At 39.6% G+C, this 21,129-nt stretch overlaps 1 protein-coding gene across 1 annotated transcript in view; it reads right to left on the reverse strand.

The window, feature by feature from the left end:
- Positions 1-21,129, reverse strand: part of ATRN (attractin) — a 151,380-nt gene that overhangs the window by 34,045 nt on the left and 96,206 nt on the right. Inside the window, exon 25 of the mRNA XM_074147313.1 lies at positions 9,178-9,239. Within this exon, the coding sequence (XP_074003414.1) occupies positions 9,178-9,239 (62 nt within the window). The remainder of the gene's footprint in view (positions 1-9,177; positions 9,240-21,129) is intronic.

Raw genomic sequence — 21,129 nt, forward strand, 5'->3', positions numbered from 1 at the left:
CTTTCTTTCCTGAAGCTCCCTGTCAGTGTATTAAGTGCAACAGCAGACTAACCGTACCACCTGGAAACGGTGTTTGTCTCCTAACCAAGGTCATGTTTGGACTTGATGGCTTTTCACTTTTGCCACACCTGAACAGGCACAAGTGAATGATGGACTAGCAAAATTTTTTCGTGCCCACATTTGTCTTGGGACTGCTGCTAGCTCCCAACGGCATGAACGCCACCACACTTTCTCAATGGCTCGAGTAAGCTTTTTTATTTTTTTAAGCTCCCTTTTCCTCAAAGAAACATAAAGTTGTTCTAAGATGCAACATTTGCTTTATCTTTGAGGCCCAAAGAAGGCTGTGCTCCCTGACAGGCAAAAATCCAAAATGTATCCATGCAAAACCAGCACAGCTAAGACCACGAGCTAAATCTTTGGTCTGCTTTGTTTTCAGTGACATTTTAACATCAATGTACAAATGGAGGGTGGAAATAAAACAAAACCTTCAAGGCAGCCGGGGAAAGTGTTCCTGGCTCCACACTTAATTTGACCATGAAAACAACAATATCCAAAACATCTGCAGGAGTCCTCAGGACAGGCTGCCAAAGCACAAACTCCTGCCAGACGATCACGTCCATGTCATGACTCCAGTGAGAAGCTTCATCTCACGATAAAGCATTTTAGATGCAGCTTATGGGCAACAGCTACTGCCATGGCTTATCTGAGTCTACCTCCTTGACACCCCTTTATCTGGAAAAAGGAGATGGAAGTCCAAAGGGCAGAGGAAAAAGGCCAGATGCTTCATCAATCTCTAGCACCTCTGTGTTATAAAGGCTCATTTCAGAGAGATTTAAATTCAGAAGTTTCTCAAGAGGTCAAGCATACAGATGAAGTTGCTTTGTGCCGTGCACATCCAGCAAACTAAATGAGATCTCCACCTTTCTGTAGGTGACACTTACAAGACATATGTGCTCCATTCACAAGCATTGATCAGACAGCACCAGGAACATACACACCGAACTGAAGATACTCATCAAAACATGCTGAACTCCTATGAGGATGGCTCCTTTTTAGGAAAAATGTGACCTCAGCGAGTTGTAAACATCAGGTATGGTCACCTTATTTTTGTGTGATTTGAAACCGGTATCTCCCTATATATTCATTCTTCCCTTGGAGAAGAAAGCTAGAGAGGAGAACTACGCAGATCACCTTTATCCTTATATTAAATCCCCTTTTCAAAATGCAACATTGCACAAGATTGTTCGTGCCAGAGTCTTTCATGGGTTTCTCTTTCCTGCCTCACTTCTGGCACCACAGCCAAGACTTTCTGAAGAAAAGCACAGAGAGGAATTAACAATTAAAGACTAATAAAAACTCTTTCCAAAACACTCACCACAGTACCCTGTATTTCAGAGGAACAGCACCATACATCTTTGTATCGTCACAAGGAGGCAGCAAATACCCGCAAAAAGCTATACAATCACTAAGGAAATGTATTTCCACCCCTGCACTACCTCCCCTTGGCAGCACTCCGGGAGGAATAAAAGGCAGCGCCTGCTTGCTGGGCTGCAGTCCATCACCTGCTGGAAAAGCCCCAAGGGAAGAGTGAAGTCAAGATCTATCTGTTAGGCTTACTCATCCTAAACCATCCTGAAATAAGTTTAAAAGGCCTGTCTTCACGTCAGTAGCTTTGAAGATAATTTTTTTTCCATAACTTCTCTTGGAAAGCAACTGTGTAAATATGGAAGCAGCGGAAAGAAACAGCTGCGTGGAACGAGAGTCGTGTTGGAAAATTATTTGGAATGAAAGTCTATGGCTGGCAGAGTCCTAGTCAAACACCGTGCTCTGCCCTGCTTTCTCCTGAACAGCCTCAGCAATCTCTCTGCCAGCTACAAATATCGACCCATTTCCAAATGGCTTTAAAAATAAACCTTTGCTGCAGTACTTGCTTTACCTTCTCTTTCTGTTTCTTTCTCCTCCAAAAATAATAGCCTACCAAGAGCCTCCTTCATCCCTGAAATCCAATGTTCATTCAAGTTTTCTCTCCACCTCCCATCTCAAACAACGCTTTCACTGAATTTCACTGAATTTCACTGAATTTTTTAGAGTTGGAAGGGACCATAAAGATCATCAAGTCCAACTCCCCTGCCGAAGCAGGATTGCCCAGAGCATGTCAGAGCATGTTACTCAGGACTGCATCCAGGCAGGTCTTGAAAATCTCCAGAGAAGGGGACTCCACAACCTCCCTGGGCAGCCTGTTCCAGTGCTCCGTCACCCTCACCATAAAGAAGTTTCTTCTCATATTTGATGAGTTTCATATTTCATATCGTTTCTTCTCACTCATCTCTCTGAAAAGAAGGTAAAGAGGACAGAAATGTTCTTGGACTTGTAACGTCCCAGCGCAGTCTGTACACAGTCCTGCAGATGTCACGTACAGGCGAAGCAGCACATCCAATAGCTGAACTATCCTGAACTATCACCTGTTGGATTCCCATTTTTCTAAGGCCAGCAATGAGTCCAGTTTGAGAGCAATTCAATCTTTCCAGCAGAAAAAGAGGAAACCATAAAACACAGATATGAAACCAGAACTGGAAGGAAAAAAGAGCGATCTAGAGACATCTAACATCCCTAGAGACTTTTTCATCCCAGGGAAATTTGAACATGACTCCCCATTTGGGTCAGGTTCTACCAAATGCAGCTTTCATTAGCCTATACAAGCCACAAAAGTTTATGCTTACACGGCATAAATATTGCAATACAGGAGAAATTACATTTACATTTTATGGACAATATTCTATTTGATAACTAGCTTAATTAAGTAATTCTTAATTATTTATTAGATTAAGTACAATAAATGAGCAACACGGTTATAAGTAATCTCCCCTCAGTTGGCCTCACCACATGCGTCAGTTGTTAGTTGATAAGCCTTCGGTGCTCTTTATACCACAGGGTAGTCCCATCCTGACACAAAAATCTGAACTTAAACACCCTGTTTGGTACTTCTTCTCTAAGCTCATTTTCATAGCAGAGAGGATATTCTCTCCACTCCAGGTATCCTTAAAGCTCTCCAAATAAGTACACTTTCATTTTTAAATGGCTGGAAAACTTCATCAGCACTTTGATAAGATGCATTCTCACGAGGAAAGAAGAAAATCCATTACTAAACTCGCCTGCAATGTTTATCAACATCAGAATTGCTAGTAAAAAATGGCAGTTCTAAATGCCAAAATATACAGTACCTTCAATACTAATATGCTTTAACATATATAGGTCACTTAATAATTTCAGAAAGCACTGCAATGATTACTAGAAACACATCCCAAATTATTTTGATGAATTGGAAGCTATTTAAGTGCTATTCAATAGTAAATTTTAATATGCTGGTGAGTTATAGGAGACATTTATAAGTACTTGATGCATTAAACCTCAACATAATTGGAACATGTACATAGTGCAGAGGAGTGCACATGGTTTGCACAGTTGGCCTTTGCCAAATGCCTATCTGCAGCCAACAGCAAACCAACAGATCTGATCTACAGATTAATGACCTTATATTTCTGCTGAAGATGGCATCAAGGTTTAAAAAGCCACAACGCACCTTATGTGCAGCAGGTGGTACTATTTTTCTTTTGTGACTGTTTTAAAAATCTACTTATTTGTTAGCACAACCAATCTGATGCCCTGTAAAATCATGGCAGCTTCCAGAGGTTTGAGGTCTTTTGGGAAAACAGGTATTAATATATTCATCTGGCTGGTTGTTTGTTTGGGGGGTTTTATTTGGTTTTGTTTTGCTTTTTACAGTTCAGATTTGCAAGCCCTTCTATGCTATCACAAAGGACATAAGATTAAATAAAGAGAAAAAGTCATCTTGCAGGTCTAGAAGATGGAGCTTTAAGTAAATACACAAAAAATCATGCGATCTACCCAGCTGGGGAGCAGCTCTGTAGAAAGGGACCTGGGGGTCCTGGTGGACGAGCTCAATATAAAGTGAACAGAGTGCTGCTGTGGCAAAGAAAGCCAACAGGATGCTGGGTTGCATCAACAAGGGCATCACCAGCAGAGATAAGGAAGTCTTTATCCCACTCTACTCAGTGCTCATCAGGCCACACCTGGAATACTGTGTTCAGTTTTGGTCCCCGCTATACAAAGAAGATGTGGGCAGGCTGGAGAGGGTCCAAAGAAAGGCCACCAAGATGATCAAGAGACTGGGAAGCCTGCCCTATGAGGAAAGGCTGAGAAAATTGGGTTTGTTCAGCCTTGAGAAAAGAAGACTTAGGGGACACCTTTATCACCATGTTCCAGTATTTAAAGGGTGGCTACAAAGAAGATGAAGACTCCCTTTTTACAAGGAGTCACATGGAATAGAGGAGGGGTAGTGGGTATGAGTTACTCCTGGGAGATTCCAATTGGAGACAAGTGGAATATTCTTCACAATGAGAACAACTGGCCATTGGAAAAATCTCCCCAGGGAAGTGGTGGATTCCCTATCATTGGACACTTTTAAGATTCAGTTGGACAGGGTGCCGGCCCATCTTGTCTAGACCATGCTTTTGCCAAGAAAGGTTGAAGCAGGTGATCTTTGAGGTCCCTTCCAACCTATGATTCTACAATTGAATTATTTACATCAAACTAAAATTACACTATGTGATATTCAGACCATAGTAGAGGCACATGGGGTTTTCATGTGACACCATGAAAATAGAAAACTTGCAACTTCTGTTCCATTCTTGAAATACAATGATTATGAGAGAAATGGGTGTAAGACTACTGTGGGACTAGAGAAAGTCAGCATTGAACAGCCCTAGAAGGAGGTTTCAAGGGCAGACACGAAAGACAAGATATACAGCAGCCAAGAAATGGGGTGAACTGTGCGCACGAGGACACAGAACAGAAATGCAGTAGAAGACATCAGAGGTCTACAGTAAATCAATGTAAGAAAGTTCAGGATGAGAACATCGAATACAAGCATGGAATAGTTTGGGTTGGAATGGATCTTTAAAGGTCAACTAGTCCAACCCCCTCTGCAATGAGCATCTTCAACTAGATCAGGTTGCTCAGAGCACCATCCAACTTGACCTGGAATGTTTCCAGGGATGGGGCATCTACCACCTCTCTCGGCAACCTTTCCAGTGTTTCAACACCCTCATTGTGAAAAATTTCTTCCTTATATTGAGTCTGCATCTACCCTCTTTTACTTTAAAACCATTACCTCTTGTCCTATCACAACAGGCGCCACTAAAAAGTCTCTCTCCATCTTTCTTACAAGCCCCCTTTAAGTATTGAAAGGCTGCAATGAGGTCTCCCTGGAGCCTTCTCCTCTCCAGGCTTAAGGTGATTATATTTAAACAAAACCTCAGATAAAAGTAGATTATATCCATTCACACTCTCACACCCACAAATGCCAAATGTATCGCCAGCTGGTCTGGCCAACATCACTTGTGTTCCACACAGAGGACAAGGGATGCTGGCTGTCAGGCCCTCACCCCATCTCCTGGTTTCTTTCCTGGAGACAGAAAACCTGGTTTAATAGGGTTTACAGATCTTTTACACCCAGTAGGGCATAACAGCTTCTTTGGCAGGACTCTTTGGCACCAGTTTTGTTCACTTCTGATCTTTTAGGGAAGTCTATTGGTCAATACCTCCATCTCCTCATTTTGAGTTTTTCAGGGCTGCTACACTAGGAAAAGGAATGGCAGTGGTGACGTGCTGTGACCATGTTGCCACCCTCATAGTTTTGGAGCAAGAGGTCTCCTCCTGACAAGCTGCAGGGTTACTAGCATGATCCTTGATTGCTTTACATGCAGCTGTGTCGCCAGTTAGAATATAAACTGTGCTTTCAACCCTTATTCTGCTGTTTCTTCTGGTGCTTACACATCTTTATTTCATTCAAACTGTTCTTAATAATCCTCTTATAAATCTCTACAGAATTTGCCAGTAAAACAGAGAAGCATAGAAGAAACACAGATGCACCTTTTTTTAAAAAAATAAAAGGAAGAAAAAGGATCATTGGTGAGCAATATGCGTTTAGAAGACCAAAGATTCAAAATAGTAAATAATTTCACATCTTCTGTTGCAAAAGTACACTGGTGAGAAATACGTATTACAGATAGGTGTGGTGGCATACACAATTTTTTTGGAAGACAAGGAAGCACAGATACTAATAAAAATGTTTACTAGACACTTAAAATAGCTCAAACTATCTGCTGAAAGACAACAGCAAGATCTTTAAATTAAAGAGCTATGTTATGAAAAGCAGATGAGGAAACAGAAAAAAACAGTTTGCTTGCAATTAATTTAGCTTTGCAAAGGTTAACAATGCTTAGAATACCATTTCTTCTGTGGCTCCAATTATGATGCAATATTAACTTCATAACTTCACCCCCATAACTTCACCGTTCTACCCAATCTTTATCCACTGACATTTTCTTAGCTTAAAACATTAACGTGTTGCAAAATAAAATGATGATAACATACAGCCACACACCTGACTTTGTGCTGAACACCAACTCCAGAAGGAGCTCCAAGAGTCTAACAGTACCTGTAAATGTGGGGCACATCCCCTCTCACCCACAGTAGCCCAGCACTTAAATGAAATGGATATCAAATCCGGCAGTCACCTTTCGTCCTGCTCAGCACTGCATGACGTTTTTTAAATGGATGGCCAGGTTCCTGGCTTCTCTGTAATTTCGTGTGCCTCACAGAGTGAGCCCACAAATTATGGAGCCTGTGATGCTCCATAAATTAAGCAGCACTGGAGTCTGGCAATCCAGCTTCCACTCCAGCGCCCGTTGGAGGGACTGACTTGACCTAAATCATCACAAATGTCAGCAATGACACTGAGAATCTAAACCACCCGTTCTTCCTGTATGGTTCCCTGCACAGCTCAAGGCACAGCTGTTTCTTCAGGTAGCATGGCGGAAGAGCATGTTTAGGCTGGGGGTACAACAAAGTGGAGAGAGTGGCTTCTAGAAGATGAAACTGTGCTACAACATCACCAGCACAGAACAATTTCCAAAATTACCTGCAGAATGGCAAAATGAAGCAAGACCCTTGAACGTGATAACAGAAAGTCATTCTCAACATCTATTTTCCAGAACAAAGCCTCTTTTTGTGTCTCTCCTTGGAGAGAGAGAAGTGGTGGAAGAGCACGTTGTTCTTTTCAATGGCCAGTCCACCCCAACTTAGACAACTGCACTCAAAGAATTGAGACTTATCTCAGTTTTTGAGTTAGACGTGGCCTGTATCTCAAAGGTGGTTTTACCAGCTGTCTTTAGGCTTTGCAGAAAGTATTTTCATTGCCTCTGTTTAGTGTGCAAATTTTCATCCAACTCTATCTCATTAACATCACAGGGGGCTATCAGATATTACTTATTTATGGTCTAACTTGGATTCAACTGTAATTATGAAATGCACCCTAGAGCATTAAAAATGCAAGCATTTCAATAGTTTCCCCAACAAACAGCAGAGATGAATCATGCTGTTCTAATACACTGGTTATTTAGCATGTTATAGTGACTGTAAAATAAAATACTGGGAGAACAACTTTGTAGAAGTTACAGTTAAAGAATTTAAGAATTTTTAATGCATTATAAATGTTTGGTTGGAAAACACCAATAAACTGTCTGCTTCCAAATACACACATTCTTATTCCTCTGGCATGTTAGGATGTTAAGTCTTACTGCTTCTCAAGGAGATCCATGTGATAGCAGCGAGGGAGGGAAGGAAAAATCACTGTTGACTATCTTCAATCTACCTAATTTTTAGACATGTATTTTCAGCTGCCTGTGCTCATTAAGATATATAACGCACATATTTTCTGCTTCAAAGTGTGATTCTCTTCCAAGAATGGAACTGGAGGAATCACTCATATTGAAGAGTTTCAAACTCTCATATGCAGGTGGATTTGGGCCTGTAAAGAGTGAATAGATAAGTTTTTAAAGTGGGGATCAAACTTATGCCATTAAAAAGGAACTAAGGAACCAACTGCTTCCCTATTCGTTCTCCTCATAAGTAATTACCCTGCCACAATGATTTTTAGGGAAGACCTTGACTGTGATGGATTCAGCAGAACAAATGCTTAAGTCTGATCCAGGAGTAAACACTCCGTATCAATGGAAGCAAGGTGGTGGTTCAAGCCTGGTGTTTACCTGGGATTGTATTAAAGCACACTCCACTCTGTAAAAGCTGCATACAAAAAAAAAAAAAAAAAAAAAAAAAAAAAATTGATATAAACCATTTGTCTGAAGGACCCATCTGGAGCTCCTTGCTGTAATTAAATTTAGTATGGAATTTAAAGCAAGATATTATTCCCACTGCTCATTTTAAAATGGGCATAATATTGCCTACTTTAAAACAGGTTTTAAGATCTGGAGTACTGTTTGCTCCATGCATATCCCTCCTGAGGGAGTTCTCCTTATTGATCAAGTATTGGTTTATATTTGTGGAGTATTAACAGCTCCTAAAATCGAGGATAACACATTCGATTTTGAAACTTAAAGAGATGGCCTGCTATTTAACCTCTTTGTTAGGACTTTACTTTTTTGGAGAACAGAGGAGGAAACAAGGATTGAAATTGTTCCTGTTGGTTCCACCTCCTAGGGAACCATCAGTTTTCTTCCCACTAAGAAATGAACTTTACCAAGCAGTTCACGAATGACAGAAGGGTATTTGGCTTCAATTGTGTTGAAACGTATGTTTCTATTTAACTTGACATATTTTCAGAAGTTCAGTTTAGATTCAAAAGGTGCTACCTAAGGAGTTTTAAATTAGTCCATGGTTAACTCTTTGCAAAATCACCTCCTTAATTTATGATTTGTGTCTGATTATGTATGAATATCTGCAATTTCTCTAAGTCATACATTATTTGTATGATGTAGTAACTCAAAAGATGTCTTCTATGCCATTTTAAAAGTAACTTCTCCATTTCAAAAAGCCTTCCCCCTGCCCCAACCTCCCTTTTCCTGCATGCACAGGACAAGACACATTTGCAAAGATGGGCAGACAATTTTCTTAACATATTTCTTAATTAAATACTTCAAACAGAGCAGAGATTTCAATTTTCTAGGCTGTGATGTAAGCAGGATATTTAATAAAAAAAAAAAGGAAGACATCATAAAACCAAACACTATGCTGAAAAACAAACCCCAAACATCTTTTCTAAGCAAGAAACACTTAGCTGTCTTAAATTAAAAGTACCTGAAAAACGTCACAAAGAATTGTACCAGATCCATAAAGTTGCTGTGTTGTGAGAATGCAATCTGCAAAAGAAAAACAAATGTTTTCTATTACTTAACTGAAAAGAAAATTCACATTTAAGATGTATTGCTGCTGGGATCAAAAAGTTACAATGAAATAAGTCTTAATACTTAAGTAAATTAACATTTTTGAACACTGTTTTGAAAAAGCACTGAAATATTCTAAGGGAAAAGAAAACAAACTATAACTTCACATTATTTTGAAATCATACATCAAAAAAAATGAATCTAAACAAGTAACATGTCTCCCAACAATGTTCAAGGAATAGTCTTTCAGTGCACATTTACCACCTTGGAGAAAACACTAGTTCAAAAAGTTAGAACACAGAAGTTTCATAGAGCTAAAAATAGAGCATCTTTAATTATTGTATACACAGCAACTCAAAGTACAACATTTAAAAGTTCAAAATGCATGCTCCTATTCAAACAATATTCTTACATCAAAATCTCCTCGAACAAGTAACTTACACCAAGAGCAGCAAAAAGGCATGAAACACAGAAGATAATAGATACTGTAAAAACAGCTATGGCATTCATCTTAACTCACTTTCCTGCAACGCACTCAAACTGCAAAGAAAAGTGAAAAACAACTGAATATTTTGGACAAAAAACAGAGGGAAGAAGCGAACAGGAAATTGGGAGGTGGTCAGAGGCAAAAGGAAAGATTAGGGAGCCTGGTTAAAAATAACAAAGCAGGGGGGAGGCAAGGCAACAGAAAGGCAACTCCTGCAGCATTAGGAATCAGAAGTTCTTTCCAGGTACCTCCTATTTCCTCTGACTATCAATCTCAGCACCACAACAGGATATTAACTCTTTCACGAAGTTACTGAATTTATTTCAAAACTAAACTGAAATCTATACTTACAAAAGCTTTCCATAGATATTAAATTCACTTAAGGCGTCCTTTGTTGGTTTTTTTCCTTGATAAACTGCATGTTATGGTACCATTAGCATAAATACAAATCTCTTCTCCCAGCAATAGTCACATTCCAAAACTCATGAATATATGCAAAATGAGTTATTGCTTGGATTTCTGTTGCTCTAGAGCATCTTCTATTATCATATTTGATTTAATTATCCATTGTAACTTGGTTTAGAAGGTGATCAAAATAATTTTCTTATAAATGTATTGAAATGCTCTTAAGTTGAAAGCTCCTTTATAGCATGTAACTTCTGTTTTGCTGGAAAGCTAACTCAAAACCTGCAGACCAGATGCTTGTGACCTCAATATTACTGCCTACAAAAGACAAGAAAACACATAGTTTCTTGCTGATTTTTTACTTATAAAGTGCTTCCCAATAGCTTTCTGATTAGAATAAGAGAGTGAGTATGATTTCACTTTTTATTTTAAAACTCAGTGCGTGGTAACTGAGGTGGTTTTATATTCGCACAACTATTCTGGCATTTCTCTAAAGCAAAGAATTTGCTTACTAAAACATCACATCCCAAAATACCAACATATAATATATCCAGTAGACAGAAATATGGTCTGAGAATAACTATGATGTCGACTGACTATAAAAGATGCATTTTAAAACAAAGACCTTATTATGTATTAACAGCTTATATTTAAAAATCCTTTTGTAGAAGAAGAAAATTAAAAGCACAAAGAAATCATCAACGGGCTAGTCCTCTGCAGATGATCATTAGGACCAGTTTCTGTGATGGGACTGGTCCTGTGACAGGACCAAAGCTTACTCCAACTGGAAGAAGAAACAAATATCTGCTAATTTTAAAAAAGGACAGATTCTATGAAAGATTAACAAGACCACAAACTCATCTCTAAACTGCTACCAGAGAAAGGCTTCTCATTTTTCAGCAGTACAAGTGTAGGAAAGAAATAAAACTGAAAAGGAAAATTTGGGTTTGTTTCACACAGAAGCACTATAAATGCTTTACCAGCAGTGGTTCTTCTGCCTACCTGTTGGAGCTCTTCCCTGGCAAAAACCAACCGAGGATCCGTACCTCATATACAGATTAAAAAACCAACCTAGGTTGGTTTCTGCAATTTACTTCTCACAAGCTGAAAACCCTTTATGCTATTAAACCGGACCAATCTGTGTCACAGCCAATTTAATGTCATAATCGTTAATGGTTTGCTTACTTGGAGCTTAATTTCCCCTAATATAATCTGCTCCTAGGACTTAATTAATTCAGTTACATAGAAAGTTTGGTTAGAAATAGCTGTTAAAAGTAGACTGTTCGTTCTGGATATAGGAAAAACATGGCACAAATTTCTTAGCGGTATGGATTTTTAATTAAGTTTAAATGACAGTGGAAGATTCATTTATCCATTCTCAAAAAACTAATTTTGTACCAAAGGCGCAAACAGTGTAACTGCAGGAAAACACCGTGTATCTTGTGCTGGGATTGGGAGCACATCCTCCAGGTACTGAGCAGACAATCAGCTCAGCAGCAAAGTCAAATTGCCACTTTCATAATATAAGCATCCTTTAAAGACGTTTTGTGCTATGTTCTTAGGAATAATGCAGTATCCTTAAGAAGTTAAGATCAAAACAGATCAGAAAATTAATTACATTAATTCCAGAGAATATTATAAAGCTAGTGTTTATCTGATCAGAAAAGGTATCTGAAAAAGCACACCAGCCCATCATGCTTTTCCTAATGCCACATCATTTGAAGTATCAAAAAAAATCTGGCTGCTTTCCAGATGACAAAAATAGCCGGCTATACGGACTAACAAAAATGTATAATTTAGAGCTTTTCTTTCCTTATCATCTGATTAGCATAAAATATTAAGCCAAGGAGAAAACTGGCTACCTCTAACTACCTAACAACATCTAAAAAGTGCTATAGTTTTGAAATCGATACACACGTATTTCAAAGGAGTTAACGGCAAAGTACTTGGCCACAAAATATTTTGTGTAAAGGAAAAGCAATTTGAACCCAACTGACATTTCAGTAACAGTTGGTATTTCAAAATACTTCTGGAGTTAAACTACAGTCTGCGACTGATACAAATTTTGATGACTGCATAACCAGGAATTGGTTCACATTAATACTCCAGTTTTTGCTTCAAGAGAAAAGAAACTTGAGAATAATTTCAAGAGAATAATTTTGTACAAAAACAGGTCCAGCTGACTCCTAGTCAACTTCTTATTTTGAAACAAGCTCACCTTAATCCGGGAAGTGCAACCATAGCTAAAGTTATTAAAGCCTCTGTTCTTTTGATTTACAAGTGCTTTGAACTCATTAAAAAGTACTTGAATTTCATGTACCACTCAGAAAAATTAGTATCACCAAACCAATGAGAAATTCTGTAGAAATATATTTTTTTACATTAAATATAGTAAGACACACATTTGAGTAACTCCTCTCACTTAGCTGTAATAAACAGATTTACCGATAAATCATCACCAACATACCTCCTTCCACTTGTAACAGTAACTTTTAGAGAAATATTTTAGAGAGTTAGAAGCCAAACTATTAGCCACAATGGGGATGGGGCAAATCTCTCTCCAAACTCAAATAACTTCTAATATTATACATAGCATTAGTATTCTTAATCTAAACTTGTTAAATGAAGAACTGCTAATGTACCGAACAACATCTTGAGTATGGCATTTTCATAAAAGAATTTGGAGCATTCTGGGTACCTAAATGCTTGAGAAAATGTGAACAAACACAGAAAACTTTGTTTCTACAACTTTTCTTTCCCTGTTAACAATTCAGGATTATTTACATGCCATACTTTTGCCCTTCTTCACGATTGTATAAAGCGACTCAATTCACATCAGTGCTGCCTTTTTTTTCAACCTTACTTCATATCAGGGATGAGAAAAAGGGAAATTGAAAATGGGACTTTGAATGGGATACACTCCTAGAATAGAATTGTAAAGGACAGAAAAATAAAGTCTAATTAACTTATGAAACCAGAGAAGTACAACAGAGAAGGCGCAACATGAAGCAGGCTACTGGAGGTTGGTGCTTGCTGTGAATTCAGAAGATATCAAAAGGGTCCCTACTGCTACATCCATTAACCTCACCCAGCAGGTAGGAGAACACTACAGCACTTCTGTTTTGAAAGTCTACAGGACCACACAGCACTGAAAGACATGGAAATTCAGAGATTTCAGGCTGCTTTGCTTTTTATTTAAATATAGCCCCAGTGCCAAAATTAACGAACAAAAAAAGTAAGACTGAAAGGCTGGGAGCTCCAAGGGCTTCCAAAGGGATAAAGCCAACAGCCAAACAAGCTGCAGATGACATTTATGTACATCTTCCTCTGTTTCTTCCTCAGCACCTCCACTCTCTGTTCTTTTATGGTTAGAGGCAAGGATTCAATCTGACCTTGGAGAATACAGACAACAGCAACAGGATGCCGTGGCCTGAATGCTGAGTGCCTGTGCTTCTGTCAAAGGACCTGCTGAAAAACAAATGGGTTTTAAGTATTCTTGAGCGATGCCAAAGTCATCGAAACATTCATTTTACCCTCTAAGATAGTGATGGGGGGACAGACTGCTCTTCTGCTCAAGAGAAACATCGTTCCCGGTTTCAGTTCTCCTTTAAACACAAATACAACAGTGCCCTAGTGAAACACATGGCAGAAAACAGATATTGTTCTTGGTGCTCTCCACTCAACAGGAGGAGCGAGCCAACTCCAACAGCCTCAGTGGTGAGGTTTCAGGAAAAACTGAGCCAATCTAGCAATCCACCTCCGCCACCTAAAAGGTGGTCCCAGCTCTGCCACATGCTGCTGCTACTGTTTCACATCTTCTGTGAACAACTTTAATGAGCCAAGGCAAGTCGTTAAGCCAGCAGAGAGCTAACCATAGGAATGTAGGGCTTTTTGCTGGTATTTCTGAGTTGACCCAGCTCACTGAGGGATCAGGCAAACTCAGCAGCAACCTAAGGGAGGAGCAGGGCAAGATGACCCTTTTTGGGCAGGTGGCTCTCAAATCGTCTTGGGAACATTAGCTTTTCACAAGGAAAGCATCGTTTTACTTCCACAGATGAGATTTATGGGATTCAGTCACAGATTAAGACATCGAAATACAGGAATAGAGAGGTAGGTGCCTAACGGTCCTTTACTCTCAACAGAAACCTCATCTGTGATGCAGCTGGCCAGTGTAGGTGTCTATTACAGGATTATCTGATATCTGAACAGTTCCAGATCTAAGTCTCCATCTACAATGAGACCTTAAACACCTAAGGCACATGACATAAGACATCTATTTGTAGACCCCTACATTTAGATGGTTTGAATTTCCACAGTGCTTCCTTGCCCTTGGTTTCATGGATTATGCCCATTGTTTAGGCACTGAATATCACACCACACTGCTGGACTGCACACAGCTACGCTTGTGGTAAAGCATACAGAAATTGGACCAGATGCGGAACAACAAAAAGGAAGCGGCTACTCATTTATTAAATCTGCTTTCGATGTCAAGAAGCAGAGAGACATTAGAAATTGGGTCACCACATCCCAGTGTTAAAAGATGATTCAATGAAAATGATGGAAGAACTTCATTGAACGAAGACCAACTAAAATCAGGGATTTGAGCTTACAAGAATCACTTTGCTTCCCTGTAGTCTTTGATGTGGTGGTAAGCTTAAAAGTAGACAATTTTTCTAAGTCTGATCCGGAGTGGCAAAGCATAGGAAAAGCTCACACTATAAGCCTGATAAGCAGGTTAAACAGCCTGCATCCCTGTTCTCCCCACCTCAAAACACAAATCCGCAAACTTGACTAAGATGAATCAGATCAATTCAGGCTGTAGGAGCTTTGAAAGGCAACTAAATCCAGTCAGACACCTGACCAACATGTTGCAACATTAGGATATAGGTACAGAGGTATTGCTTCATTATTATAATTATTTCTACCTTTCAGATCAGGCCATGGAGTAAATCACAAAGTACAGAAGAGTAGGCTGTCAAGACTACACAGCCTCTGTGTTAATATTGTATATCACACCTGGAAAGAATAAGCTCAGTAATATCTGCTTTTTCTTTACTTCTTTGCATTATGGTAGATCTTGGGGACAAAAAACATGGGCTAACACCTCACAAAATGTTAAGAGAACAAAAACATTAAATGCACACGGATTATATTAGTAATCTAGGTAAAAGAGGAAATTGGCCAATGCAATAGGATGACTGATTGCTGAGAGAAACCATGATCTTCTTAAAACAATCTAACAAATTCTGTTCTAATTGTTGGTGATCAAGGTGAATATATACCAGTTTGACTTCAGGTAGGAGGGGACCCTTGTGTTAAAGTACCCTAAAAGACAGTTTCCTTTTGGATGCAAGGGGACCAGTTGCCTCCCGTCCATCTTCTCCTGGAAAAGGTTTGATTAGCATTGTGCCCTCTTTCAGTCAAAACCCAAACCATTGGCATTCAGATGTACCAAGTACAGTCTGGCAATTTAAAAAATGGATAATGAAATACAAATTTTGGTGCATGAAGATATTTGACAGTGAAATGTGGATGCTGAATCTCCAAAAGGGAAGGAAAGCATTAGGGCTCCTTGTCTGTGCAGGGTTAATGTTCAGTTAAGTGCAGAACCAGACACCTACACTGGAAAAACAAAAGGTATTTGCACCCCCAAGGGAAAGCAGCAAAGCTTGTTACAGACCATGATTACACCATCATTTTAACCCTTCCATAAGTGCTGCTGGCACCCAGGTGTGCATCCACACCCTCCCTTTAATCGCTTGTTCCCATACTTCCCATTACCCAGCAAGAGCATACAGTGTATTTGTAGCTCTATAGTAAACCAGATCACACAACTCACTGCAGCTGAAAACTAACCTTTGCTGAGCCGGCTTTCAGATGGACTCATACCCTCGTCACAGTCACTGCCCCAACGGGAAATGTGGCACCACACCACCGAGGCAGGAGGACATTCCCTTTCAGAAGCACCATGGATCTATTTTAAATGAACAGCAAAACTATATCCCAAATTTTGAGGTTAGGAAGAAAATTTAAGCTGATTTGAGCCCTGTAAGACTTCAAAAGCTGCGAGAACAACCTGTTCCACAGGGGAAGATTTTCTAAACAGAAAAGTTAAACCCTGAGTTTGAAAGAAGGAAGGGTCTTACAGCAATTAATTGCAACTTGAAAAACTCTTGACACACAAAAAGTTGAAGTGGAGCGTGATTCAGAGGTGGGAGATCTCATAGAGTTTGTAATATGCCTAATGGTGTAGGTGCAGACATCAGAAGGAGGAATTGTGATGCTCAACTGAAAGCTGACAAATTTGAGTAGGGGATAACCATCCATAGCTGCAACACCAGCTGATCTGACAACCAAAGGTCGAGGAGAGGTAGATCACAGAAAGCAGAGAAGTCCCAGACATAAGTCCAGATTGATCTGTTCCTGCTTGCATTAATTCTTATTGATCATGAGAAGCTCAAAAAACAATTTGCATCAAAGTACACTCAACAGCCCGCAGCTTTATATTTTGTAGAAGAAAAACTTGTGACCAACTTCGTGCAGCTGAAGAGGTTCACATGCTCAGATTTACATTCTACAACAAGTAAAAATAAAATCTCCACTAAAATTTGATTTTCACACCTACTACTATGAGCCACATTGCTCCTTTGTGGAGGACCAATGAAAGAAATAAATGACTTATTCCTCACTTGCTGCAATACTAACTAAGCCATTGAGCTTTACGGCACAAACACTTGATACTGTGCAAATATAAAAACTAGTTCACTTCTGAACTTATACCGAGATGGAAATCGATTTATATTCCAATACTGTGCCGCCTTACTGCAGTAGTCACAAATTGTCACTTTTCAGCTAATTGGCTGCAGTCAGCAGTAGGCTCAGAAATGCCAATTATATATGCTTTGTCTCCCCATGTGAGCTCTCAGATTGCTGTGCAGAGCAAACACGGGCATAGCTGTCTCTAAATTAAAAATAGTGCTTAAGAGTTAGTCTCCCTTTTCCCTGCATCAGAAGAATTACCACACAAATCTGACAAATGGGAAGTATTTGTTCAATAAACAGCCAGGTGTTGAATAGCAATGCTTATCTAAATTTAAAGTGCACTAGCAAACAATGTTCTGGAAAGTCCCATAATTGGAACAGCGATCTCAGATCAGACCCTGCGCACCTACTCATTACAGTGACACACGACCAAGTGCTACAAGAAACCTGAGGCAGGGCCAGAAAAACCTCAGCTTTTATGGATGTCAGGCAAATACTGTAAAACTAAAGATCATCCATTCCCATAGACCTCTGCTGCATATACTCTCTATCCCGTCCACATGCTGAAGGTGGCAATGGTCATGCAAGAGAAGAGTGATAAGGTAACTGGAGGCTATTGTAGCAATTTTGCAAGAGAGAAAAAAAGTAAAAAAACACAAAACCAAAAAGAAATACAAAACAAAATAAAATGGCCTGAGCTCTGGCTTTCAGAGCTATGGCAATAAGAGGGAGTAGCTGAAATAACAGCAAAGGAAGGTGCTGGTGGTAGTGAATCTCGTGGGTTGTATAGGCACTGGTGGTGATGTCAGGCTGTAGCAAAACACAAGCAAGAATTCACAGCCTTGTAAACTCTCTTTCGACACTAGAGTTTGGGGTCAATTGCTGGATGCTCCTTCTTGAGAGCTCCTGCTCTGTGCCTGCTGTGAACAGCACCAGCACGCCTGTGGTTGGCATTAAAGAATGGTGAAAGATGACTTCTGATAAACCTTGCTGCAATGAGTTAAGAGGTACCATCCCAACTCTTCTCTCAACCAGGAGTTAAGTAGTGTCCAAGGAGGGTCAGAAAAGGAATTCACACCTATCATTCTGCCCCAGAAATGTAAAGTTCAACTTCCCAGGCTGATCTAGAAGATGGTGGCTTTCCACCGAAGTCCTGTGTTTTGCATTGCAGCAATAAGGCCATCCTTGCAGGTGTCTCCATAGGCACAGCAGCCAAGGTGAAACTGAAAATTAAGGTTGCAACTTCTAAAACAGAACTTCAGCAAAAATCCTCGTTTGGCTTTGTAAAGTTTGAGAGAACATTCAGTGAAGAGGCAGCAGTCAGGAGGATGAGGCGTAGATCCAACAAGCTCAGATGGCCAAGTTACGATTCAAAACTTGGTATGGTGGTTTTTCATGGTAAGGGGACCGCTAATGTGCCTTTCAGTTCCCCCAAGCTTCAGGTACAACCCCTCCCAAAGCCAAGAGCACAGCACACAAATAACTGTGCCTCATTTGGGTTCTTGCAGACAACTGAGCTAGTTGTTCAGTTGTTTCAACTTCTTGTTGTTGAATTCTGGTGAATTTTTACATAACTCACTCTTAAGACTAAAGTTAAAAATAGCACATTTCATGATAACAGCAATTAAGTTCAGGCAAATTACTATCATCAACTGGAGACAAAGACTAACAACATTAATCACTTCTATCAGTAAACAGCACCACAGACCAGTTATAGAAAAGAAAACTCCTTTAAACTATCTTAAAGGTTTGGAAACAGAATTGAATGGTCAAGACTCTCCCACCCTGACATACTGCTTGCAGATAAAAATCTTTACTTACCGTTAGTCTCTCAAAATCTATGTATTGGTAAGGTGTCCAGTTGAGTATCTCCTAATGCAAATTTTATGCTTGGAATTCAAAAGGAAAGTGTAAATAAAAAAGTACAGAAGAGATGTTGTCACATTGCTCCAGTCCCCAAACAACTGACTTCCAAAGTGCTGCTTTTTGTCCAAGAAGGGATTTCTTGTTGTTTACAAACCCTTGTCCATGCTTAACCTCTCAGACTGACCGACAGGCTTGGCAGAAGTCACCCAAAAAGGGATTCTTGGAGCAATCCCTATGTTGACTGTCTTTTCTACAACCTCTAAGCACCAGTACCTTCTCAAGTACAGCACGAACACTTCATGCCATTTCTACTTTAAAAGTTTAACTAGAGGAAAAAAAAAATCTCTTTGCTAAAAGGTTTTGCTTACTAAATGCAATGCAGGTAAGGAATGCACTTCTTTAAGAGGAATTCAGCTGAGGAAAAAAACATGCAATAAAATCCCCCATTTAAAACAAAAAAAATGCACATTTTCCACTGCTCGGTCTAAAAGCAACAAGTTCAAAAAGAGGAGACTTCTTGAAAACCTATATAAAATATCAGCCCTTACGCTGGACCTCAGATGTGTTTATGCTGCAAAGCTGTTTCGAGTTATCTTGAACTTGGCGGCAGGGATGCCGCACCCGGGCGTCAGCCCAAACGCCTGGCAGTCGGCAGGGGGCTCGCAGGGGAAGCGGGTGCTGCCGGCCGAGCCGCCCTCCCAGACATGTCCCAGCAGCAAAGCTCTGCTGGCTCCCGAAGCGCCAAGCAGTTTGCCCATGGCACAGAGAGAAGAAAAGAGGGTATAAGCTGGAGCTGAGAATAACATTTTGGTTACAGAGTGAGCTTTCTTGCCACTGTATGAGTCTTTTAAAGAGAAATATGCTGATGTATTCCTTATTTTAAATGGATTTGGATTTATAGGCGACTGCAACAATTGTTCTGGAGACAAGGCAGCTTTGAGCTACTTTGAAAAAAAAACGTTAAAAAGAAGAATGCCAACACTAGACACAGAAAGCAGCCACTAGCATTAAAACACTCCACTCTTCCCAGTTGCAGGTCCGCAAGTACCTCCCTCCAGTCTCAGCCGCTGCTGTTTGGATGCATTTGTGAAGGATCCCATTCCCTGGCTTCCTGCCAAGAAGAGCTCTGGCACCATCTGTGTGCAGAGTAAGTTACATTCGTCAGCATACCAACTATTTATGGAGAGCTTTAGCATGGAAAAACTTAAAACTTTAGCACAAAGCTCAAACACTCTCTCAGACCCTGAAAGTCCAGCAAAAAGATGAGCTTTACAGTCTAAGAGAACTTGTGTGCCCAAAGCTTAAAAGGAATAGAAGTTGTTTTCTCAAAGAGCTTGCAATGTAAGTATGCAAGAGGGAATCAAGAATAGAAAGAAGCGTAGAGCAGCTAAATACATATTAGCAATTTATTTTTTTTAGGCTGCAAAATAGCTAACAGATGGAAAAAGGCAAAACCCTATGTCTTGCATCATTTCTGACCAGACAAAACACTGGAAATATATGCAAGACAGAGCTCGGTGTTGCTGTGGAATCAGTGGAATCAGTGTATCAGTGGAAAAAAAGCTCTGCATCCCTCTCTGAGAAAGCCATGATTTCTAAGGATCATCTGGGATCAAAGATTTAAAATGTTTATCAATCTGTATCACAAAAAGTTTGCAATGCACCAGACAGAGAAGTCTCTACAGAAATTCTAAGGAGTTTACATCCTTAATAAAATAATGTAGCAAAATAAGCATATAACTTTATATATTATATGTATTTTTAAACTATATATATAGTTCAAAGTCAAATAAGTATATAATTACATAAATAAGTAAATACAAATACCTTTTAGTGACAACATTTCTCAACATTATTATGCAATATGGAAGCTACATGCTGTTTCAAACCTGGTGTCACATCACTACATGAAGTGGCATAAACAAAAACCCCTCAAATTTACATTCAACAAACGACCTATTTGCAGGGAGAAAAAAAAAAGAAGATAGAAGAACCAAAGATACGCGCAATAATTGCAAGTTCAACACAGTTTAACTAGCGTAGTTATGAAATAAAATGCTGGGAGCTTTAATAAACATGGTTCTCTCCACTGCGTACTCATACACTGTGGGACTGGCACCCTGATCTGTTTCCAACATAAAACGAGAAAAACCATCAGGTACTTTGGATGGAAACTTTATGCCGTGGAGCACAGGGTAGACAAGCTCATGTAAGGGCTGATCAAAGGGCTGCCTCGTTATGTAGTATCAGTAACAGTTTTTAAAGAGCTATGAAGTCAGAAATCATAGGCTGGGCTGTTTTATTCATCAAGGTTTTATTTGTTGAGAGCCTCGGCTATGATTTTGT

Source organism: Numenius arquata, chromosome 5 (assembly GCF_964106895.1).
Source record: "Numenius arquata chromosome 5, bNumArq3.hap1.1, whole genome shotgun sequence".
In the NCBI taxonomy this organism is placed as follows: domain Eukaryota; kingdom Metazoa; phylum Chordata; class Aves; order Charadriiformes; family Scolopacidae; genus Numenius; species Numenius arquata.